Here is a 17,489-nt window from a genome sequence, read left to right as displayed (position 1 = left end):
GGGAAAGGGGGGATAATAAGGCTGTAATGTAACAAAATGTGGAAAAAGTGAAGGTGTCTGAATACTTTCCGAATGCACTGCAGGTCATCTCTATACTGACATGTTAAAAGGTTAACATGCGCTCCCCAAATAGGTTGTTAGAGCGGCAACTGTGTGCATGCATGTATGTATGTCTGTGTAAGTGTGTGTTGGTTTTTATTTGAGGATGTGTGCAGGAAGGATGGAGGACTAGACAGATGTAATCCTCAGTCAGCCAGGCAGCAGATCTGCCTCGAGCCTGAGTACCTTTATATTTAGCCAGTAGTAAATTAGGAAATGAATCAAAACAGCGCTGGCAGAGAGAGAGAGAGATTATCTCTACACTGTATAAACACACTTAAACATGTACACACACACACACACAGCCTTGGTTACAAGAGTAATAACATTTGCCTGGTTACTGTATTAGAAATGAATGTGTCTGTTTTGGCAGGAAGGGAGCTCTGTGACATCTTTAACTCATGGAGAGGAGAGCTCTCCTGTACGGCTCCTTTGCCAGGGCAGGATCACAGCACTGCTATATGGTGCCAAAGGCAGAGCTTTGATGAAATGAGAGGACCTCTAGTCAAAAGGAGGAGAGAATATCACACCGGTCAAAGGTCTATGTTCTATTTAAACTCTAGTAAAGTCCACAGCATACTAATAGACCACAGTGGTCAGCAACCTATTATGTTATTTGCCCCAATAACCAACTGTTTGACGTAAAAATATATGTGCCTCAGAACTGGACGGTTGCCACACCACAGAACCTGTAGCCCCAAAGTTAGAGCACAGAAGCATTTTTCTATCCACCAGTCATCAGCTCTGGGCTTCTGTGGACAGTCAGAAAATAATGAACATAACATTTCTTCACCACAGCGCCCCATAAATCCTGTTTCTATTCTTGGAAATAGGAACAACATTTTTTAGAAAAGGATAGCTGCTCAGAGTGTGTGTATGTGTGTGTGTGTGGGGGAGGGGTTACGTTTTTTGGGGTGAAGGAATGTAGGCAGAGTGACTCTGTGACTCAAGCGTTTCCATGATCCAATGATCCGAGAGCAGCACATTCCGAGACACTGCAGAGTTCCAGATGCGAGCATATCGCTGACTCTGTGTGTGTCTGTTTAGACCCTACATCCCCTATGTAAACGCTCCATCCCTGATCAGAGTCACAGGGCTCTATTTTCGACTGGCTTTAACATTTACATTTACATTTACGTCATTTAGCAGACGCTCTTATCCAGAGCGACTTACAAATTGGTGCATTCACCTTAAGATATCCAGTGGAACAACCACTTTACAATAGTACATCTATATCTTTTTTTAGAAGGATTACTATATCCTATCCCAGGTATTCCTTAAAGAGGTGGGGTTTCAGGTGTCTACGGAAGGTGGTGATTGACTCCGCTGTCCTGGCGTCGTGAGGGAGCTTGTTCCACCATTGGGGTGCCAGAGCAGCGAACAGTTTTGACTGGGCTGAGCGGGAACTGTGCTTCCTCAGAGGTAGGGGGGCCAGCAGGCCAGAGGTGGATGAACGCAGTGCCCTTGTTTGGGTGTAGGGCCTGATCAGAGCCTGAAGGTACGGAGGTGCCGTTCCCCTCACAGCGCTAGTGTCAAACGATTTGCAATTTGGACTTGTACATTTTCCAACCCTTGCACCCGGTTGGAAAGGTGTCAGTGACTGTAAGTAGTCTGTTTAGGAACGTCTAGTTATTTACTAAAAAGACTGCTTATTGTTTTTATTTATCATTTTGTTTAAAAAAATGCATCTTTCACTTTCCTCTGTTGGACATAACTGTCAAATCGCGGGAATTTGTCAACGGTGCTGAATCCGCTTGTAGGCCATTTGCCTTCTCTTTGTTTACCTTTCACGTGGCAAAGTCACTGCTAGCCATATCAACGGCAATGGAGGGCTATAGCGATATACATTTGGGAGCAGTGAGTGAACATTCCCCCTTTCTCTTTATATTGGACCTTTTTCCAGCTCCTGTGAAAAGTTTGGATGTGGCTAAAACCCTCCATATACCTTGTCTTAATATGACCACGGGGAGCAATTATGTTGCCTGTAACTGTATTTAAACATAGCCTTTTTAAAACAAGTTGTTGTTTCGTTTTATAAGAATTTGATTAGAATTGTTCACCGTCTTGCTTATTGACAACGTTTGGCAAGTCCATGGCTCAGACATAATGCATTTTACAGTAGGCCTATATCAGTGTGAATGCTATGTTTAACAATATATTTCCATATTGAAGCCATGAAATTACTTAGAAAAACGTGGACAGTAAACATGTTTAACATATTTAAAAATATATGGGATAGGCCTACATTTTGTTTCTGTAGGCTATTTAACAAACTACTGTAGGCTATAACACACTAACGCACATAGCATCTCTAAACAACTCAGCTGCCAGGAAGCGTCTCTAAACAACTCAGCTGCCAGGAAGCGTCTCTAAACAACTCAGCTGCCAGGAAGCGTCTCTAAACAACTCAGCTGCCAGGAAGCGTCTCTAAACAACTCAGCTGCCAGGAAGCATCTCTAAACAACTCAGCTGCCAGGTAGCATCTCTAAACAACTCAGCTGACAAGACAAAATTTGAAACAACTCAATTGGCTAGTTCAGCTATCTGTCAAAAAATAGGCAGATTGTAACGTGATCCTACTGCTACGATTGTACATTTAAGTCATTTAGCAGACGCTCTTATCCAGAGCGACTTACAGTAGTGAATGCATACATTTAATTTTCATTTCATGCATTTTATATATACATATATATTTTTTTGTACTGGCCCCCCGTGGGAATCGAACCCACAACCCTGGCATTGCAAACACCATGCTCTACCAACTGAGCCACAGGGAAGGCCAGGTCGTAACTCTGCTCTTTCACATATCGCTCCATCGCTCATATCATTTGGTGCCGTTTACTGCAACTATGAGAACTAGCTCAATGGCGATGGCATTTGCTTCCAAGCCACGAATGTGCATAATATCTAACAAGGAGAGAGAGGGTAGGAAAAAAGATGATACAACGATGCACGTTCTGTATGAATGACTCATATTTGCCCATAGTTTGAAAAGTGAAAACACACACAGAAGCGCTGATCTACAGCTTTCTTGGTCCATAAACATGTAGGAAGATTCTTAGGTGGCGAAACATATTGGCAACCTTTATTTAGGCATTTTAATAAAACACTTCCTTTCCCTATTACGACAATCATCTAATTCAACTGTCAATTTACAGATAGAATTGCGTCTGGCCAGATCAGCACATCAGTAAATAGCTAACGTTACACCATAAGTCAGAAATGGTTCGTTGCCGAAAATGGTGCATGTTCAAAATGATAACCAGCTAACGTTGGCTAGTAGCTCCTACCTGATAAATGATCACCATGTTTATCTAGCCAGCTAGCTAGCATAGTAGCTAGATAGCTAACACCACAGATGAAAGGATTAGTTATCCTACTCTTTCATAACAGGTCACATAGCTATCTGCTTAGCTAGTTTGCTTATTGCATGCATGTCCGGGCATGTACAGAAGCCTTATTATTAGTGAATTAACTAAAGTAATATTTGTAAAAGGAGTTCAATTTCTGAATACTGCACTTTTCTATTGGAGAATGAGATCGCTTGCTGCTGCTTATTCTCTCAGCTAGACATTCCTCAGCATTCTGCAGTGTTTGTGGCTCAGGCGATGAGTGGCGGCTGGCATAACAGCAGCCTTGCTATGTAGATTGACTATACTTACAACTTGTTTATTAATCAAAACCCAGACCTTTCACACCACCACACCATTAATCCCCACTGAAAATAACAAAAATATTTCTGACACACCCTCGGATCCTATAGCTTTATCGCCAGTGCTAAGATTTACTATTATGTTAGGTTTGTTAAATTAGAGCCCACAGTGTCTATGTAAACCCTACATCACTGAGCAGAGTCATAGTGTCTATGTAAACCCTACATCACTGAGCAGTCATAGTGTCTATGTAAACCCTACATCACTGAGCAGAGTCATAGTGTCTATGTAAACCCTACATCACTGAGCAGAGTCATAGTGTCTATGTAAACCCTACATCACTGAGCAGAGTCATAGTGTCTATGTAAACCCTACATCACTGAGCAGAGTCATAGTGTCTATGTAAACCCTACATCACTGAGCAGAGTCATAGTGTCTATGTAAACCCTACATCATTGAGCAGAGTCATAGTGTCTATGTAAACCCTACATCACTGAGCAGAGTCATAGTGTCTATGTAAAGCCTACATCACTGAGCAGTCATAGTGTCTATGTAAACCCTACATCACTGAGCAGAGTCATAGTGTCTATGTAAACCCTACATCACTGAGCAGAGTCATAGTGTCTATGTAAACCCTACATCACTGAGCAGAGTCATAGTGTCTATGTAAACCCTACATCACTGAGCAGAGTCATAGTGTCTATGTAAACCCTACATCACTGAGCAGAGTCATAGTGTCTATGTAAACCCTACATCACTGAGCAGAGTCATAGTGTCTATGTAAACCCTACATCACTGAGCAGAGTCATAGTGTCTATGTAAACCCTACATCACTGAGCAGAGTCATAGTGTCTATGTAAACCCTACATCACTGAGCAGAGTCATAGTGTCTATGTAAACCCTACATCACTGAGCAGAGTAAAATTTGCAACCCTAGTATATCAAATCCAATCAAATTTGCACCGAATACAACAGGTGTAGACCTTACCACGAAATGCTTACTTACAAGCCCTAGACCACAATGCAGTTTTAAGAAAAATAAGAGTTAAGAAAATATTTACTAAATAAACTAAGTAAAATAAAAAAAATACATAAAAAAACTATAAAATAACAATAACCAGGATATTACAAGGGGTACCGGTACCGAGTCAATGTGCGGGGGTACAGGTTAGTCGAGGTAATTGAGGTTATATGTACATGTAGGTAGAGGTTCAGTGACTATGCATAGATAATTAACAGCGAGTAGCAGCAACGTTAAAAAGGGGGGGGGGGGGGGTCAATGGGGGGCGGGGGGGGGGGGGGTCAATGCAAATAGTCAGGGTAGATATTTGATTAACTATTCAGCAGTCTTATGGCTTGGTGGTAGAAGCTGTTAAGGAGCCTTTTGGACCTAGACTTGGCGCTCCGGTACCGCTTGCCGTGCGGTAGCAGAAAGAACAGTCTATGATTAGGGTGGCTGGAGTCTTTGACAATTTTTAGGGCCTTCCTTTAACACCGCCTGGTATAGAGGTCCTGGATGGCAGGAAGCTTGGCCCCAGTAATGTACTGGGCCATACGAACTACCCTCTGTAGCGCCTTGCGGTCGGATGCAGAGCAGTTGCCATACCAGGCGGTGATGCAACCAGTCAGGATGCTCTCGATGGTGCAGCTGTAGAACATATTGAGGATCTGGGGACCCATGCCAAATGGGTCTCCTGAGGGGGAATAGGCGTTGTCGTGCCCTCTTTACGACTGTCTTGGTGTGTTTGGACCATGATAGTTTGTGGGTGATGTGGACGCCAAGGAACTTGAAGCCAATAAACTTAAACCCAATAGCTAACTTTATATATAACCTAACTGATATTCTCTCTAACACTATGTCTAAAATTATATATTTTCACACACTGCACAGCTCACAGCATGCGACTAGCACTGTGTCTCCTGCAAACACCAGAGTAGAGCAAACACAACCAGGACCCAAATGTGTTTAATTTAATTTCCTTTGGAGGAGTTGGAGTCTGAGCAAAGAGCAAAGCATCACTATCAATTCTCCTCTACTGTCTCTGCCCGTAGAGAGAGCAGGAGAGAGGAGTACAAAGGAATGAGGAGCCAAGAGTGAGAAGGACTGACAGACTGATACAAAAAGAGAATGAAAGTGTAGGAGAAAGATGGAGAGAATTGCCCTCAAAAAGAAAGTGAAGTCATAAGAAGAGCGGCATTCAGATTCCATTGGGTTCAGGAGGGAGGTCACGCTCAGAGTTGGTGAGTAAAGTTGAGGCTGTAAGAGGTCCCAAATCAGTAGCAGTGCATCAGTAAAAGTGACACACACCATCTCTGTCTCAATATCTGATCACAGAACAACAGCATGGGACAGTGGAGAAGAGTAAGCTACACTTAATGGTGCCCCTTTACTAGTGTTACCTGGCCTGAAAACAGATTGAATATCAACCAACAAACGATTGAGCTCTGCTGATTCTCTTGCATCATCTGATCTCAGACCAGCTGAAGAACACTCTACTTTTATCACTTTTATCTCCTGCCATCCATCTCGGAGGGAAAAACACAGACTTCACGACTGTACAGACCACCTGACGTATAACTGGGAAAGCAAACTAAACTCCCATCTCATCTGAGACCAGTAAAGTGAAGAGAGGTAGCTAGGTTAAAATGATGGACATAACGTAGAGATATACCAACCTCGGACACGGGCGTAGCAGCAGCCACACATGGCCAGCACTTTTCGGAACAGGTGTTGACATCCGCACCCCCGCTGATGGTGACCCCCCTTCATGCTGATTCACTACCGCTTGTCCCGAAAAGTCCAGGGGCGGGCATGGCACAGGACACGCACACTCACCCACAAATACACAAACGCATTCCTGTGGTAATCCCCAGAAGGGATCAGTATAAAAAATAATCTGACAATAGGAAAGAAAGCTTGCTCCACTCTCTGTTAAGTCCCAAAGCAGGAGGAGGATATCCAAAGACAAGATGTGGAAAAGTGAAAGAGGGAGGGAGAGAGAGATAGAGAGAGAGAGAGAGACGTGGAGAAACAATATGCTTTCCACGACTCACTGAGCTCTCTCTGTGGTTAGATAGTGGGCTAATGTTCTATATGTGAGAGAGAGAGAGAGAGAGCGAAAGAGAGAGAGAGAGAGAGAGAGAGAGAGAGAGAGAGAGAGAGAGAGAGAGAGAGAGAGAGAGAGAGAGGAGAGAGAGAGAGAGAGAGAAATATAAGGAGAGAGGGAGGCAGGAAGAGGAGATGGGATGGAGAGAGGAAAGGAAGGTGGAGTCTACAGCTCTGCTCGCTGGCTATTCCAACATGTAGTTCCCTCCTCCCCTTGTATTTTCCTCTCTTTTTGTCCTTCCCATTCTCCCTCACCATACCATACAGGTTTCATTCTCATTTACCCAGTGTCTGCTTCTCTCACCCAGACCTTACCTTGGCAGCCCTGCCTCATTCTTTCTCTTCCTATGTCCTCCATTTGTGGAAAGTATATGTTGTTTATAATACTCATTGTTAATTGGCCTCATGGTATACCTGTTTACTGTATACTTTCTGTTCTCGTTTATTCCTGGTAGTGTTGTTAAGGTCTCCATGTAAGTGCATATATCTTTGCCTAAATGTTTGATTAGAGTATAAGGAATGATACAGTTCAATATTTATAACTGGGTGTATATAAAATGTCTAGTCAAGGGCAACATCTTTGAGGAGGCTCATTTATTTACAGACGCTTGAATGTAAACACGTGTGCATATCAACAGCATTCAGCAGCACACACACACAGGCGCACACACACACACACACACACACACAGGTTTAACACAGGCATGCACAAACCTAATACACACAAACAAAGATAACCACATAGTTCACACACTCACAGACATACTAACACAGACACATACTTGACTTGAGTGGGAGGGCAACTAAAAAAATGATGGGAACGACTTGGGCTTTCAGTGACATTTTTGGGGCTTTTTTTCTGAGGTCCTAAGAAAGGACAATGACAAGTGGTAAACATAGTACTGACTAAATCTGAGAATAGCAACATAGTATCAAGCCTCAAAGAAGTCCTCAACATAGAACCCATGAAACAGTTAAACAGATAAAATAAGAGAAGATAGGGAGGGAAAAACTGAAAGAGAGAGGACAGAAGAGGGGTGGCATGGTTACATTAAAGTGGAGCAGAAATAATGCTGATTGCCCAGCCTGTGCCAGCCTTGCCAACGCTCAGTCTGGGAGTGTCCCAAATGCACCCTACTCCCTTTATAGAACACTACATTTAACCAGGGCCCATAGAGCACTGGTCAAATGAAATGTTGTATACGGATGGAATAGGGTGCCATTTGGGATGCTCAGCCTAATTACCACCAACCACCATAACTGACTGCACTGCATACCAACCAGCCCATTCACTCACACTGTACCACTCACATCACTCTCTCTCATCTCTTTCACATCTCTCTCTCTCATCTCTTTCACATCTCTCTCTCTCATCTCTTGCAATTCATTTTCTACTCTCATTTCTTTTCAGTCCATTTTGAATCTAGTTCTCGCACTCATTTTCCACTATTCTATCATGCCTTTTAGATACATGTTTTGTATTTACAGAGTAATTATATGTGTCAGTTCAAGACCCTGGCGAGGACGACGAGCACGCAGAGGAGCTTCACTGAGACGGTTTTTGACAATTTGTGTAGAAATTCTTTGGTTGTGCAAACCCACAGTTTCATCAGCTGTCTGGGTGGCTGGTCTCAGACGATCCCGCAGGTGAAGAAGCCGGATGTGGTGGTCCTGGGCTGGTATGGTTACATGTTGTGTGAGGCAACAGCTTCTCTGGCAACAGCTCTGGTGGATATTCATGCAGCCAGCATGCCAATTGCATGCTCCCTCAAAACATGAGACATCTGTGGCATTGTGTTGTGTGATAAAACTGCACATTTTAGAGTGGACTTTTATTGTCCCCAGCACAAGGTGCACCTGTGTAATAATCATGCTGCTTAATCAGCTTCTTGATATGCCACACATGTCAGGTGGATGGATTATCTTGGCAAAGGAGAAATGCTCACTAACAGGAATGTTAACAAATTTGTGCAAAAAATGTGAGGGAAATAATATTTTCGTGTGTGTGGGACATTTTTGGGATCTTTTATTTCAGCTCATGAAACATTTTTTTGAAAATTATTTTACCTTTATTTAACTATGCAAGTCAGTTAAGAACAAATTCTTATTTTCAATGACGGCCTAGGAACAGTGGGTTAACTGCCTTGTTCAGGGGGAGAACAAAAGATTTATACCTTGTCAGCTCAGGGATTTGATCTTGCAACCTTTCAGTTACTAGTCCAACACTCCAGCCACTAGGCTACCTGCTGCCCCAACATGGGACCAACACATTACATTTTGCTTTTATGTTTTTGCTCAGTATATAACCATCCTCTTTCTATCTTACTTCCACTCTCTTTTGACTGTCTCATTCATGGGTGGACAATCACAATCCCCCCAGGAGATTACAGCTATAAAAATATCGCAATGTGCTTGGTCCCGTGGCAATCTACTTAAGCCCCTTTAAAAGCCCTGCCTAAATGACAAACCAAGTGACCTGAAAAACTTTGACCTTTTTCCAATAACCATGCTTCTGAAATCTAAACACCGCCATATTAGCCTTTCCTTCCCATTCGAAACTGTATAAACATCTGCCCCCTGACCCAACCCCAGCCCCTGTCCCACTTCTTATTTCCTGCACTCTCCTGAAACCACATCCAACTCCTGGCAAAGGAAAAGTGTCTTGATTTCTCTCCCTACACTCTTAGAGAAAAAGGTGCTTTCTAGAACCAACAATTATTATTTGGCTGTCCCCATAAGAGAACCCTTTGAAGGACCCCTTTTGGTTCAGGTATAACCCTTTTGGTTCCAGGTAGAATCCTTTCCATAGAGGGACCTCTGGCCTGGAGCCCTCCAGCTGCAGACAGGCAGGCACCCCTCTATGTGTTTACCTGCCCTGTCTGCAGCAAGGAGCCGAGGGACTCAACCCATGGCACAGAGACTGGGTCTGATGCTGCCACTTAGTGGTGAAGCAAATCACTGCACCATATAATCCATTTGGATCCATGCAGTCCACCTGAAATATTTTTGTGTGACCCACTAGAGTTGATGGTTGATTTGATTCTGATTGACAGGTCAAACTGACCCTTGATAGAGGGCTACTAGATTTGACAGCACTCCCCCTTACCATCCTCAATCCCCACTTCCTTACATCTACCCGGCCTCCCAGTCTCAGGATCTCACTAGGTCTATGTGTCCATCTGAATCCCCTCTCTGCTCTCCACTTCTCCTGACCCGGCAGTAGTCAGTCCTCATTGGTCTTCAATCCAAGAGAGATTCAGGACAGAGTCAAGCCTACTGAATGCAATAAGCCAACAGACTGGATAATGCACGCAACAAAATTAAATTAGACAAAATTAAATCAGACTCGAGCTGGATCTGGTGATTTGTGTTAATTGTGCCTGAAAAAATTACATTTAACCAAGGAAGCTATTAGAAATGTTTAAGCCACAAGCCAGTTTATTTCTCAGCCCTAGAATAAGTGGTCTCATCTCATCTGTGGAATGTCTTTGTGAAAATACACTGTCAGGGCAGCAGCACAATGTTGTTGTAATGGGTGCGTACTGGCGGCAGAGAAGTCAGGCGCAGGAGAGCAAAAACTGTGTTTACAACGGCACAGTTTAATAATAAAAACCACCGGAAACAGAACAATCAATGGGTACAAAACCTGTCGCACACCATAAATAATGTGTAAAAGCACTTACAATAAACAATTCCGGACAAGGACATGGGGGGAACAGAGGGTTAAATACACTACATGTAATGATGGAATTGAAACCAGGTGTGTGGGAAGGCAAGACAAAACAAATGGAAAATGAAAAGTGGATGGATGATGGCTAGAAGACCGGTGACGCCGACCGCCGAACGCCGCCCGAACAAGGAGAGGAACAAACTTCGGCGGAAGTCGTGATAGTACCCCCCCTTGACCCGCGCGCCGACACCAGCCTCGGGGACGACCCAGAGGGCGAGGCGCAGAACAAGGAGAGGAACCAACTTCAGCGGAAGTAGTGACAGTTGTCTGGAACTATGTAATGTTAACCTGTTTATCTCAGAGGGCGTGTCAGCCAGGGGCTGTATCTTTTGTTAAGTACGTATATGGAGCCATCCAGTCCTCCAAAGTTTCATGTAGCGCTCTAAATTTCTACTTTGACCAGTAATTCTGCATAGATGTTTACATATTGCCTTGCAGTGCTATGATACGGCTCTTAAGCCTACAGTAATGCTACCGTACTGAAGCTTCCATGGAAGAAGATACAACTACCTGCCAAAATAATGGAAACACTTTGAAAGCAAGTGCTTCCACACAGGTGTGGTTCCTGATTTAATTAAACAATGGACCCAACATGCTTAGGGTCATGTATAAAAAGGGTGGGCGGGCCATTATTTTTGCTACCATAGGATGACAATGACCCCATCCACAGGGTACGGGTTGTCACTGAATGGTTTGATGAGTATGAAAACGATTTATACTGAATAGAAATATGAATGAAACATGCAACAATTTAAAAGATTTTACTGAGTTACAGTTCATATAGCAGACCACCATAGTCCCTGTGCCAAAGGAAGCGAAGGTAACCTGCCTAAATGACCACCGTCCCGTGGCACTCTCGTCGGTAGTTATGAAGTGTTTTGAAAGGCTGGTCATGGCTCACATCAACAGCATCCTCCCGGACACCCTAGATCCACTCCAATTTGCATACCGCCCAAACAGATCCACAGATGACGCAATCTCAATCGCACTCCACACTACCCTTTCTCACCTGGACAAAAGGAACACCTATGTGAGAATGCTGTTCATCAACTACAGCTCAGCGTTCAACACCATAGTGCACACGAAGCTCATCACTAAGCTACGGACTCTGGGATTAAACACCTCCCTCTGCAACTGGATCCTGGACTTCCTGACAGACTGCCCCCAGATGGCAAGAGTAGGCAACAACACATCTGCCATGCTGATCCTTAACACTGGGGCCTCACAGGGTTGTGAACTTAGTCCCTCCTGTATTCCTTGTTCACCCACGACTGCGTGACCAAACACAACTCCAACACCATCATTAAGTTTGCTGACGGCACAACAGTGGTAGGCCTGATCACCGACAACGACGAAACGGCCTATAGGGAGGAGGTCAGAGAATTGGCAGTGTGGTGCCAGGACAACAACCTCTCCATCAACGTGAGCAGACAAAGGAGCTGATCGTGGACTACAGGAAAAGGCGGGCCGAACAGGCCCCCATTAACATAGACGGGGCTGTAGTGGAGCGGGTCAAGAGCTTCAAGTTCCTTGGTGTTCACATCACCAACGAACTATCATGGTCCAAACATACCAAGACAGTCGTGAACAGGGCACGACAAAACCTTTTCCTCCTCAGAAGACTGAAAAGATTTGGCATGGGCCCCCAGATCTTCAAAAGATTCTACAGCTGCACCATCGAGAGCATCCTGACCGGTTGCATCACTGCCTAGTATGGCAACTGCTCAGCATCTGCCTGTAAGGCGCTACAGAGGGTGGTGCGAACGGACCAGTACATCACTGGGGCCAAGCTACCTGCCATCCACTGCTGCTACTTGCTGTTTGTTTGTTACCTATGCATAGTCACTTCGCCCCCACCTACATGTACAGATTACCTCAACTAGCATGTACCCCTGCACACTGACTCGGTACCGGTGCCCCCTGTATATAGCATCGTTATTATTATTATTATTGTGTTACTTTTTATTATAACTTTTTATTTCAGTCTACTTGGTAAATATTTTCTTCTTCTTGAACTGCACTGTTGGTTAAGGACTTGTAAGTAAGTATTTCACGGTAAAGTCTACACTTGTTGTATTCAGCGCATGTGGCAAATAAAGTTTGATTTGATTTATAAGGAAATCAGTCAATTAGAAATGAATTAGGCCCTAATCTATAGATTTCACATGACTGGAAATACAGCTATATCTGTTGGTCACAGATACCTTAAAAAAAGTATGGTGTGGATCAGAAATCCAGTCAGTATCTGGTGTGACCACCATTTTCCTCAGGCAGTGCGACACATCTCCTTCACATAGAGTTGATCAGGCTATTGATTGTGGAATGTGGAATGTTGTCCCACTCCTCTTCAATGGCTATGCGAAGTTGCTGGATATAGGCGGGAACTGGAACACGCTGTCCTACATGTTGATCCAGAGCATCCCAAACGTGCTCAGTGGGTGACATGGCCATGGAAGTATGCAGGCCATGGAAGAACTGGGGACATTTTCAGCTTCCAGCAATTGTGTACAGATCCTTGTGACATGGGGCCATGCTTTATCATACTGAAACGAGGTGATGGTGGCGGATAAATGGCACAACAATGGGCCTCAGGATCTCATCATGGTATCTCTGTGCATTCAAATTGCCATCGATAAAATGCAATTGTGGTCGTTGTCCGTAGCTTATGTATGCCCATACCATAATCCCACCACTACCATGGGGAACTGTTCACAACGTTGACATCAGCAAACCACTCAACCACACGATGCGATATATGTGGTCTGCAACTGTGAGGTCGGTAAGACGTACTGCCAAATTCTCTAAAACGTTGTTGGAGGCGGCTTATGGTCGAAAAATTAACATTACATTTTCTGGCAACAGCTCTGGTGGACATTCCTGCCGTCAGCATGCAATTTGCACGCTCCCTCAAAACTTGAAACATCTGTGGCATTGTCTTGTGTGTAAAAACTACACATTTTACAGTGGCCTTTTATTGTGCCCAGCATAAGCTGCACCTGTGTAATGATCATACTGTTTAATCAGCTTCTTGATATGCCACTCCTGTCAAGTGGATGGATTATCTTGCCAAAGGAAAAATGCTCACTAACATGGAATTTGTGCAAAACATTTGAGAGAAATAAGCTTTTTGTGCGTATAGAACATGTCTAGGATCTTTTATTTCAGCTCATGAAACATGGGACCAACACTTTACATGTTGTGTTTACATTTTTGTTCAGTTTATAAAGTATTGAGTCATGGGTGTGAATACTTATGTAAATTAGATATCTCTGTATTTCATTTTCAATACATTAGCAAAAAATGTCAAAAAACAAGTTTTCACTTTGTCTTTATGGGGTATTGTGTGTAGATGGGTGAGAAAATACATTTTGAATTCAGGCTGTAAAAAATGTGGAATAAGTCAAGGGCTAGGAATACTTTCTGAAGGCACTGTACATAATTAATCGGCTGACAATATGCAAATGCAATACGCATATCAATTGGTAAAGTATGCATATAGCAGCAGTTAACAATGAATGGCCAGAAAGGGGGTGCAACAGCATGCGACAGGTAGGCTGAAGCTATAGTTGCACAATAAGCACTTGTTGTCTCAAATACATTGTTCCAGTTGTTGGTTTGCTTACTAGCGAATTTTAGCCATATTAGCATACACGTGACATCAGTCAAAACACCTCAAAGCAAGACATGGTAACAAAAACAAGATAAAACTAGCTGAAACGAGCCACTACAATTCCCCACATGGCAGTTTCTTGTCATTGTTCTTTATCTATCTGTCCATCCAGAATCACAACACATGGCTTCCGGCCCATTGAAGCGCATGCATCGTTTTCGTGACGTTTTCAGCTAAAAGTACTTAAGTAAAAATACTTGAGTAGTTTTTTGGAGTATCTGTACTTTACTTCAGAATTTGTATTTTTGACAACTTTTACTTTTACTTCACTACATTCCTAAAGAAAATAATGTACTTTTTACTACATACATTTTCCCTGACACCCAAAAGTACTCGTTACATTTTGAATGCTTAGCAGGACAGGAAAATGGTCCAAATCACACACTTATCCAGAGAACATCTCTGGTCATCCCTACTGGCTCTGATCTGGTAGACTCACTAAACACATGCTTCATTTGTAAATTATGTCTGAGTGTTGGAGTGTGCCCCTGGCTATCTGTAAATAAATAAAAACAAGACAATTGTGCTGTCTGGTTTGCTTAATATAAGGAATTTGAAAATATGTATACTGTCATGACGTTGGCCTGTGGGTAAGGTTTATGACCCCCCCATAAATACCTTTCTCCCTTCCCCTCTCTCTCTGACCCTACTGAAGGACTTTTGAATAGCCTTTGTTCAATATAGAGAGTCTGGGAACATTAAACAAATGGGGAAAAGGAACCATATTTTGGTAATAAAACCAGTTGGAAATATGCTTTGGAACTTAATGAGTATGGATGTCAGTTCGGTTGTCATCTGAGACATTATGACTGATGACAGGACGACATAAACTGTACCTGGGAAAGTATACACCCTCTAGTTATCAGAGTCACATGGAATTTTTATGCAATTGAAATGTTTGATATTGAAATTGTTTGTTAGGAGATTAAATGTAATTTTAGCTTCCAATTGAGAGGATTGGGTTTTCATAAGGAAAGTGCCCTGCTTGATCAGTGGCCCGCCCCTGTGAAGAGACAGGGGTCATAAACGATGAAACACATCCTTCTCCCCTCGCCACTATATAAGACAATGACACAATGTAACCAGGTTAGTTCCACTACGTGAGGTCTGCAGCCTCTGCGTTAAAAGGACACACATGTCAAGTACAGAACTAAGCCAACCTCGGCGTGAGCTTTGGTTGTGAATGGTATGAACTTTGAACGCTTATTCACTACAGAAGTGATACTTCCTAGCCGTTGAGTTAGCAGCGGCCGCTGTAGACGTGGGCTAGGAAAGGACGGACGACGGATCCAGTCTAACACAGACGAAGATACCACAAAGTATCCAATTTACCACCAGAGACATTCTTCCGAGGACAGGAAGATCTCTCTTGGCCAACCCAGCCTACTATCTACGACCAATCTACCGAAGCGCAGCTCAGAGTAAAAATGTATTGCATTTTCCTTTTCCATAGGGCTGTGATTTAGAATGCATAAGATTCTGTATTTACGATAGCATAGCTGTTTCTTTGTTCCTCAGTCTTCCCGCTCTTTCATTCAAGCCCAACCCCTTTTCTTTGTGTAACCATCCGCCATGTCGGCTCCGTCCACCAGGGACGTTTTCTGTATGACATAATTTGTATTCTGTGTATATGTAATTCTGTGTGATTAGTTAGGTATTTAGTAAATAAATAATTAAACCCAATTTTGTATTGCTGATTCAACTTGTTAGCCAGGGTTCGTGAAGATAACCAAGAATTTACAACTTTCATTATGAGACTGAAATAAGGTGAGGATTAAGATGGCGGCTATCGATGTGAAATATTACTAAGTCTTTTAAGAGTTTATTCGGAAGATAACGGCTCTATAAACGTTCTTCCGTGGTGCCCCGACTTTCTAGTTAATTTCATTTACATGATTAGCTTAATCAGGTAATATTAATTACAGAGAAAGGATTTTATAGAATAGCATGTTATATCACATAATCCAGCATAGCCAAAGCCACGACAATACTTTGACTTAGAAGGTGCATGCCGCCACCTACTGTATTGGCTGTGTACCAGCCTACTACTAAAAATGTTCCCAACCAACTAACCCTACTCCCATTAAAACCTCAACACTCTTCCACTACTTTGGCCCTATCGCATCCTCCACCAGGCCAGCAGCCTGGGAGGACGGGACACTATCGTTCAAAGCACCTTGTAACTCTTCTGCAGTAAATCTCGAACACCCAAGTACTTCTCTACAACTGCCACCACAACATATATCCTCTGTGATTTACGTTCCATTCCTGCGGTACAGTTGACAACCATGGCCATGATGGCCAAAAAAACAACCTTACTGAAGCAGATGTTATTCCTATCACTCTCTATTGGCCTCGACCTACTCACAGGGATCCTCTTAGAATCCCACTCCCTGGACCCATCTTCCTCTACTACTCTCTTCACTGCCTAGCATACGACACCTTTTACACTACTCTGATCCTGGCAACCACAACCTGCCTTTCTCTCACCGGACAACTCTGATCTCCAGCACCATCATTACCTCTACAGTTTACACACACATCTTTTTCCAAAGATACTACACACTCCTTTGTCTCATGTCCTCCTGCACACTTCCACATCTAGGAATCTCCCTCCTACACACTGCTGCCACATGACCATAAACTTGACACCTAAAATACCATAATGGATTGGGGACAAAAGCTCTCACGGGATAACTGACACATCCTAACTTGACTTTATCTGGTAAAAACTCTACATCAACACTCAGAGAAGACATGGCCTTCTCTGTTTCACCACGCTCTTCACCAGGTCAGCGTCTTATCAAACGGCGGGCGTCACAGACACTGGGGATTTTCAACTTCAGTTGACCCTCCTTAACACTTAATGCCACTCCAGCTATCACTCCTTTCAATGGCGCCCTGATCCGGAAAGGAAAGCAAATCACAGTTCTTGTCCCGTCACGTGGTGCGGTGTAAACACTCCTCTGTATGGCAGAAATGCTCAAAATCAACACGATTCCCCTACGAGTCACTTTCACCGACCCAACATTACCCAACCTCTTCTCCACCCAACCTGACACCACATATGGATCAGCCAGAAGGCAAGGATCCATTCTCTCCTAAAATCTCACTCCCACTGGGCAAAAAAACGTCTTTATAACCATTGGGACGAGGCTCAAACTCAGCGTTCTTCACCGTACCCACCATTTTGTGACTCTTCCTCCCTCCACGGAAAACGTGTCTTCTCCA

The 17,489-nt window shown here is 43.4% G+C and overlaps 1 protein-coding gene across 1 annotated transcript in view; it reads right to left on the bottom strand.

Annotated features, from left to right (window-relative positions):
- LOC106565529 (rho guanine nucleotide exchange factor 25) overlaps positions 1-6,872 on the bottom strand; it is a 59,501-nt gene extending 52,629 nt beyond the window's left edge. The window contains exon 1 of the mRNA XM_014132766.3: positions 6,429-6,872. Coding sequence (XP_013988241.2) covers positions 6,429-6,522 — 94 coding nt within the window. The 5' untranslated portion in view covers positions 6,523-6,872. The remainder of the gene's footprint in view (positions 1-6,428) is intronic.
- Between the last annotated feature and the right edge of the window lie 10,617 nt (positions 6,873-17,489).

The sequence above is a fragment of the Salmo salar genome, chromosome 12 (assembly GCF_965601325.2).
Source record: "Salmo salar chromosome 12, fSalSal1, whole genome shotgun sequence".
NCBI classification, from domain to species: domain Eukaryota; kingdom Metazoa; phylum Chordata; class Actinopteri; order Salmoniformes; family Salmonidae; genus Salmo; species Salmo salar.
The sequence above is the reverse complement of the archived record's forward strand: the minus strand, read 5'-3'. Positions and strand labels throughout refer to the sequence as shown.